Source organism: Equus asinus, chromosome 13, assembly GCF_041296235.1.
Source record: "Equus asinus isolate D_3611 breed Donkey chromosome 13, EquAss-T2T_v2, whole genome shotgun sequence".
NCBI classification, from domain to species: Eukaryota; Metazoa; Chordata; class Mammalia; order Perissodactyla; family Equidae; genus Equus; species Equus asinus.
In genome coordinates, this window is record NC_091802.1 from 42,986,168 (window position 1) to 42,993,614 (window position 7,447).

Genomic DNA, 7,447 nt, shown 5'->3' on the forward strand with positions numbered 1-7,447 from the left:
TTACCGTTTACTTTGGCGAGCCGGGAAGTGCGGCCGTGGGAGTGAAGATGGATATGAGTGGCTTAAATACTGTAAAGCCCAGTGCACACATGTGCACGTTGCCGCACATGTGCTGTGCCTGCAGATGCTGGGGAGAGCCTCAGAACTCCTTGACCGGCCCTTATTTCCTGGGCTGGGGTCTGCCTCCAGCGAACGTCCGAGAGGCTCTGGCTCCTCCTCCCTGTCCTGTCCATCTCCCTGACTGTTTCACTCACCTTGGCCCTTGCCAACCCAAGAGGCTCCCTCCAGAGATGGATGGCTGCAGATCCTGGGGTTCAGGGGTGGCCTCAGCTGAGGGCCAGCTGCCCTATCGGAGGCTATCAGCACAGGCAGAAGCTGGCCCTAGCCCTGGGCTGGGGGTTGGCCCAACACCTTCTCTGCTCCAGGATCACGACTCTGGGCAAAGAGTGTTTACCAGAGCAGCAAAGGGCCTATTTATAGCCTCAGCTGCTCCTCTCTCTGGGTATCGGGTGAGGGGGCAGGGTGGCTCCTCAGAGCGAGGGTGGGAGTCGGGCTGAGGAACCCAGCTCTGCTCAGCTGCCACTGCCCAGACCCCTGGGCCCCTCCTCATGGCGGAGGAGAGCTTCCCCTTCACCTCCTCCACTCTGCGCTCTCTCCGCCTGCAGCGGGAGTGGCTGGAGTGGGAGGACCGGCGGCGGGCTGCGGCCCGGCAGTGCAGGAGCCACAGGTGCCCCCCAAGTTCCCGGGCCCACCTCACTAGGCCACGCCGCTCCTGCCGAGACCCAGCTGTCCACAATGCCCTGTTCTCCGGCGACCTGCAACAGGTCCAAGCTCTGTTCCAAGATGAAGACACTGCCAACATGATTGTGGAGACCGTGAGCAATCAGCTGGCCTGGTCGGCCGAACAGGGTAGGTAGTACCAGGTGGGGGCAAAGAGGAGAGAGAGGGAAGGGGGGGTGGAGAGAGGGGGAGAGTCTCAGCCCCATCTTCTCCCTCCAGACCATAGACTAGACCATCCCTTTCCACTGCCCATTCTAGCTCCCCCCTAAACAGAGATGAGGCGTAGTTAGTGGTTTGTGTGTCTTTTCAGAATTAAAGTTACGTTAACATATTATATTAATTACGTAGGAACACAGTTATATTCTAATGTAATTTTTTCTCTGAATATACATCCACACATGATATTTTTTCCTTCATAGAATGAAATCAGACCCCATATGCTATTTTATAACCTGATTTTTTCAGGTAACACCTTTCTATGTCGATAGCAGAAGTCTACATAATATTTTAAATAGGTGCATAAATTCTATTGTATGAGTGTGCCATGATGGATATAACTAGCCCCCAAACAAATTGGGTTCCCTTTTTTTTTTTAAGCTATTTTAAATAGCAATATGACAAACATCTTTGTGTACTTGCCAGATGATTTCCTTAGGATCTATTCTGACCGGAGGGTTTGCCCATGCAAAGCAAATACCACAGCTGAGATCACCCTGCTCTTCAGACTGACAGGAGACTGCCTCAGCTCCCACCCATGGATGTGGGGGTTCAAAACCCTTGGAGAGCTTATGCTCTCGCAGCCACCACTGGCTCCAAATTCCTCTTTGGCTTCATGTTAGAGATCTGGCCCCACCCAGGGCATCCTGGCCTCATCCTGCAGCATGTCCATCAGCCCCCAAATAGAACTTGGCCTTAATTTCAATCCTAATAAAAACAAAACATGCTTTACCCAAGATTTAGGAAACCCAGGGCTTTACTCCGCTGTAAGACAACTTACAGTTCATATTAGGCTTCTGTGTCCTTTGAACGAGTCTTTGGCCATTTCTACAATTGGGATCCAACACAAGTCCCGCGATCAAGCCCGCTCCCCACTCTTCTTTGGCTGCCCCCACCTCGTATTTCCCGCCCCCATCCGGGGAGTGTCCTCGAACTTCGAACTCCAGACTCCGGCTCCTTCAGCTCTGCCCTTTGGCCACTCCCAAGCTCAGCTCCCGGCCTTCCTGTGCATAACTCCCCTCATCCCCAACGCCAGACCCCCAAGTGAACAAAAAGAGCCGAGGACTCCGCCAGCGCCTCAAAGACCCAGAGGGCTCCCTAACAGGACTCACCCTCCTCAGTCGCCCTTGTGGTTTTAAAGAGCAACTAATTTTTTTTCTGTGACACACATATTATATTTTATTACAGATTGACAAACTGTTCTAAAAGGCTGTCCCAGTTTACACTCCCAGTTCAGGGCTTGAGTGAGCCCTCTCTACAGGTACAGCCTGGCACAGTGTCTGTGCTCAGCTGAGGGTGCAGAGGGAAGGCCAGCATAAGTTGTTCACCATGGCCTGCCCTACCTGCTGGTCTCACACGCCATCCCCCAACACTGCCTGCTCTCTCCAGGGTTCTGGGTGCTGACCCCCAAGACCAAGCAGACAGCACCCCTCACCATCGCTGCGGCCCGAGGCTACACCGACTGCGCCCGCCACCTGATCCGGCAGGGAGCTGAGCTGGATGCCCGGGTCGGGGGCCGGGCCGCCTTGCATGAGGCCTGTGCCCGGGCTCAGACCGACAGTGTACGGCTGCTGCTGACCTTCGGCGCTAAGGCCAACGTGCTGTCTGAAGAGGGCATGACCCCCTTGCACCTCTGCACATCCCCCGAATCCTTGCAGTAGGTGCCCAGGGGCTGAGATGGTTTGGGGAAGGGGGTGTGTATATATGTGTGTCTCCAGCTCATACGGCCAGGAAAAGGGGAGAGGCACCTTACATACCCATGTCCTCACAACAACCTGGGAGACTGGTCTCATTCCATGCATGAGAAAACTGGCTTGTCCAAGGTCACATCAGCTGAGCCCCAGAGGCAGAAGCCCTGTTGCTTTTTGGGGAAAACCCCATTCTAACTGCAATCTCCGATTCCCTGTGAATCCTCTGTAGCTAAATTCCCAGCTGTTTTGAGGTAGGCAACAAGAAAGACCTAACCCGGTGTTTCCCAGCCTTAGTCTGAGGCCTCCCCACACCTCCTCCTCCCACCTTTTTGAGGTCAACAGTTTCGTGGACCCTCTACATGATGGTGTTTGCACATTTACAAATCAGGTCCACAGACTGGGTGGGCAGGGGTAAGGAGTCAAGGGCTCCTGGAAGACATGCCACAGCCTGTGGGCTGGGACCCTCTCCCCGGCTGGATCTAGATGAGGGATGGACACAAAAGTGATCCAGGGACTGGCCCCGTGGCAGAGTGGTTAAGTTTGCACGCTCCGCTGCAGGCGGCCCAGGGTTTCGTCGGTTCGAATCCTGGGCGCGGACATGGCACTGCTCATCAAACCACACTGAGGCAGCGTCCCACATGCCACAACTAGAAGGACCCACAACGAAGAATATACAGCTATGTACCGGGGGGCTTTGGGGAGAAAAAGGAAAAAAATAAAATCTTTAAAAAGAAAGTGATCCAAATTTTCCAGCCCTTTCCTGAGTTCTTTTTTTTTTTTTTTTTTAAGATTTTATTGTTTTCCTTTTTCTCCCCAAAGCCCCCCGGTACATAGCTGTATATTCTTCGTTGTGGGTCCTTCTAGTTGTGGCATGTGGGACGCTGCCTCAGCGTGGTTTGATGAGCAGTGCCATGTCCGCGCCCAGGATTCGAACCGACGAAACCCTGGGCCGCCTGCAGCGGAGCGTGCGAACTTAACCACTCAGCCACGGGGCCAGCCCCTTCCTGAGTTCTTATGGGCACATGGTACACTTCCCAACAGACTTTATCCTTTTAAGTGAAATAAGAATGGTTCCACTTACTGGAACCCTACTGAGTGAGCTTTTCAGTGCTATTTAAATTTAGTATTTGGAAACAACAATTAGCCCATGATTAGAATTTACCCAGGAAATGAATTCAGTAGTTTATGAGTGACAGGCTGCTACCTGACTCTTGGCCACTGAGCAAAGGGCTCACTGGACACGTGTATTGAAGGAGAGCTGGAATTCCAGTCCTTCTGGGGAGGGACATTGGTCATCAGGGTTTCCTCGGGGTTGATGGATCTGCTCCTGAGTTTCCAGTGGCTGCCATTCTGGCTTCTTAACTATAAGTTACTGTTAGTTTAGTTTCACCATTAATTTAATTTGTCGCATGTGTGGTTTACCCCATGGTGGTTAACAATTTGTATTTGCCTCTACAGTGTTCTGGCCTATTAATTTCTCCAGGGACTATAAGACTGTGAAACACATGCTCCCCAAATCTGGTTTTTGTCCTTTGGTTTGTTTGTTTCCTTTAGGAGACAGTGGCGTAGGCGGGTCCCCAAGCACCTTCCTTTGTGGGACTGGGTATGGCTGGTCTGCAAAAGCAGTCTTCAAGTTAGGAGGCAGGAAGAAAATATTAGGATTTCTGTTTCTTTTTCTTTCTGGCTCACAGTCTTTAATTTTCTTTGTTTCATAGGGTACATAGTAGTGGGTTTTCGATTTTTTTGCATGCTATCAAAATGTTAGAAGACCACTAAAAGATGATTCAGAACCAGGCCTTGGGGTCCCAGTGGGACTGGGCAGTCAGGTCAGACTCTGGGAGGTACTGTCTGAGACAGTGAGTATGAATTCTGGTATGGCCACTAACTTGCTGGGTGTCCTTGGCTGCACTGCAACCTTTCTGGGCTGAAGTTTTTCATGTGAAAACTGAAGATGCTCCTCGTGACTTCGATGGGCCTTCCAGCTCTGCTGTCTGTCACGGGGCTTCTATGAGTCTGATGGTGGACACCAGGCTCGCCTTGAGGAGAGGCGGCTGGGAAGAAAGGGGCTGGGGATGGCAGCAGGCTGAGGGCTTCCCAGGCCAGGCCTTGCTCCCTCAGGATTTGCCTTGGGACCTTGTGCCCTGTCCCCAGGTGCGCCAAGCTGCTGCTGGAGGCAGGATCAACGGTGAACCTGGCAGCGCAGGACACCGAGATGACGCCCCTGCACGTGGCAGCAGGGCGTGGCCTGGAGGAGCACGTGGCTCTCTACCTGGAGCACGGTGCCGACGTGCGCCTGCGCACCAGCCAAGGCGAGACGGCCCTGAACGCCGCGTGCGCTGGGGCCGAGGGCCCGGGCTGCGGCCGGCGGCACCAGGCGGCAGCGCGGCGGCTCCTGGAGGCCGGCGCTGATGCCCGGGTGGCCGGGCGCAAGCGGCACACGCCGCTGCACAACGCCTGTGCCAACGGCTGCGGAGGCCTGGCTGAGCTGCTCCTGCGCCACGGGGCCTGCGCTGGAGTACCCAACGGGGCGGGCCACACACCCATGGACTGCGCGCTGCAGGCCATCCAGGACGCCACCAACTGGGAGCCCGACGTCCTCTTCGCGGCGCTGCTGGACTACGGGGCCCAGCCTGTGCAGCCTGAGGTGCGCAGGGAGGGCCTGTGAAAGTGGCTCCAGCTGGGTGGGGGGAGCCTGCGGCTGAAATTGCCCTGCCTCCGGGGAAGAAAGGGGCCAAGAGACTGAGCCCAACCTCTGTGGCCAGAGGTCTGTCCCCATCTTGGGAAGGACAGTGAGGGCTATGGGGGAGGGAGTCCAAGGGAGAAAAGAACTCCCAGGGAAACGGTGGGGCCAGGAGGTTGGAGCACACTTGAGGATGGGGTAAACTGAGGCATGGAAAAGGATGAGGAGAGACTCAGATTTAGCCTTCCAGATTTGAGTGTCAGCCGGGCTTTGGCTTAGGCTGTCCTTGGATCTGCCTTGCTTGGGAGAGGCATGTGGCCCTGAGACCCTCTTTTGCTTCCCAGATGCTGAAACACTGTGCCAACTTCCCTCGGGCCCTGGAAGTCCTGCTCAATGCCTACCCTTGTGTCCCATCCTGTGATACCTGGGTCGAGGCAGTGTTCCCAGAGCTGTGGCAGGTATGTCCACCGCAGGGGCCCAGCTCCTTCCTGGGCCCTAGGGGGAGATGGAGAGGAGGGATGAGCCCAGGACTATCCCTGCAGGATGGGCTTCCTGGAGGGAGGAGCAGGAAGGCCCCCAGGCCAGAGGAGGATGGGCAGAGTGAAACCTCTGGGTTCCAGGGGCCCCCAGTCCCCCGGCAGCTTAGAACAACATCTAGTTCCACACACCTCTCCAGCCTCTCTCTCACCTCATCAGCACAGACATTTGTCAGGCATCTCTGACTCAGTGGGCACTGTGCCAGCATCTTTGGAGTTGGGGTGGGTGCAGACATGGCTGAGACCCTGCTCTGCAGTGTGGTCCCAGCTCCTATGACCTCTGCAGGGCTTCTCTGGCACTGAATCTGAGTCCCTCAAGATGCACCAAACACCCAGGTGGATGCATGTTGCAAAATCCCAGGGCCCCCACTACTAGGTGGCTCCTAGGTGGAAGGGTAGAGGTGAGAGCACTGGGCCATCTGACCCTGTTCTACTCCTGGCCTAGGAGCACGAAGCCTTCTACAGATCAGCCCTGTGCATGGTGAACCAGCCAAGGCGCCTGCAGCACCTGGCCCGGCTGGCTGTGCGTGCTCAGTTGGGTAGCCGCTGCCGACAGGCCACTGCCCGCCTCCCACTGCCCCCGCTCCTCAGGGATTACCTGCTGCTGCGTGTGGAGGGGCGCATCCAGTGAGCCCCACGCCTGGCTGCTCCCACAACTTGTGTCCTGCCCCTTCCACCTGTTGTCACTCCCCCTCCAACCCTAGAGGACCAGTCCCTGGCCCTCTTGTCCATACTCTGCATGCCTTCCTGGGAGAGCTCATCCCTCTACTGGCTTCTTGAGCCACCTGCTGACCTCCAGCTCGATTTGAGCTTCAGCTCCTCTCACCAATGGGAAGGTCTGAGGACTCAGCCTTCAGCCACCTCCTCCTCCTGTGCCTAAATGGATGATGGTCCCTCTATCCACCCAGGCCTTGAGCCAGGAGGCGGTGATTCTTCTTGCTCACTCCCCCATCCCCACCACTACCCATGTACCTGTTCAGCCTCCTAAAGAGTGACAGACTCGAGAACCAGCTCTGATGGCCTAGTGGTTAAAGTTCTGCATGCTCTGCTTCAGTGGCCCAGGTTTGGTTCCTGGACATGGAACCACACCACTCATCTGTCAGTAGCCATGCTGTGCCGGCAGCTTACACAGAAGAACCAGAAGAATTTACAACTATACACAACTGTGTACTGGGGGGGGTGGGGAAGATTGGCAACAGATGTTAGCTTAGGGAGGAATCTTCCCCTGAAAAAAAAAAAAAAGAGTGACAGACTCTGCCTCAAGCTGCCCTGCTCTGTCACTTGAAGGGAGGACCTCACTGACTGGTCTTGAAGCCCATGCTCTGCAAAGGATGCCAGAACGATCTTTGGGAATCACAACTCTGATTGTGCCCTTCAGTGGCTCCTCACTACCTTCAGACTAAAATCAAAACTCAACAAGTCAGACACAGCTTCTCTTCCCTGCCTCCACCAAGCCCTCTGGCCTCCTGACTCCCCTCCTCCCTTCTGAGATTCCTGTAATCCAGCCTTAATAAACTAGTTACCGGTTGTGAGATATGACCTGC

At 55.1% G+C, this 7,447-nt stretch overlaps 1 protein-coding gene across 1 annotated transcript; it reads left to right on the forward strand.

Moving 5' to 3' along the window:
* The first annotated feature begins 448 nt into the window (after window positions 1-448).
* On the forward strand, window positions 449-7,447 carry ASB16 (ankyrin repeat and SOCS box containing 16). The gene is made up of 5 exons (XM_044744764.2): window positions 449-909; window positions 2,386-2,653; window positions 4,839-5,331; window positions 5,712-5,825; window positions 6,349-7,447. The coding sequence occupies exons 1-5, from the start codon at window positions 609-611 to the stop codon at window positions 6,532-6,534; spliced, it is 1,362 nt and encodes a 453-aa protein (XP_044600699.1). The 5' UTR covers window positions 449-608; the 3' UTR covers window positions 6,535-7,447.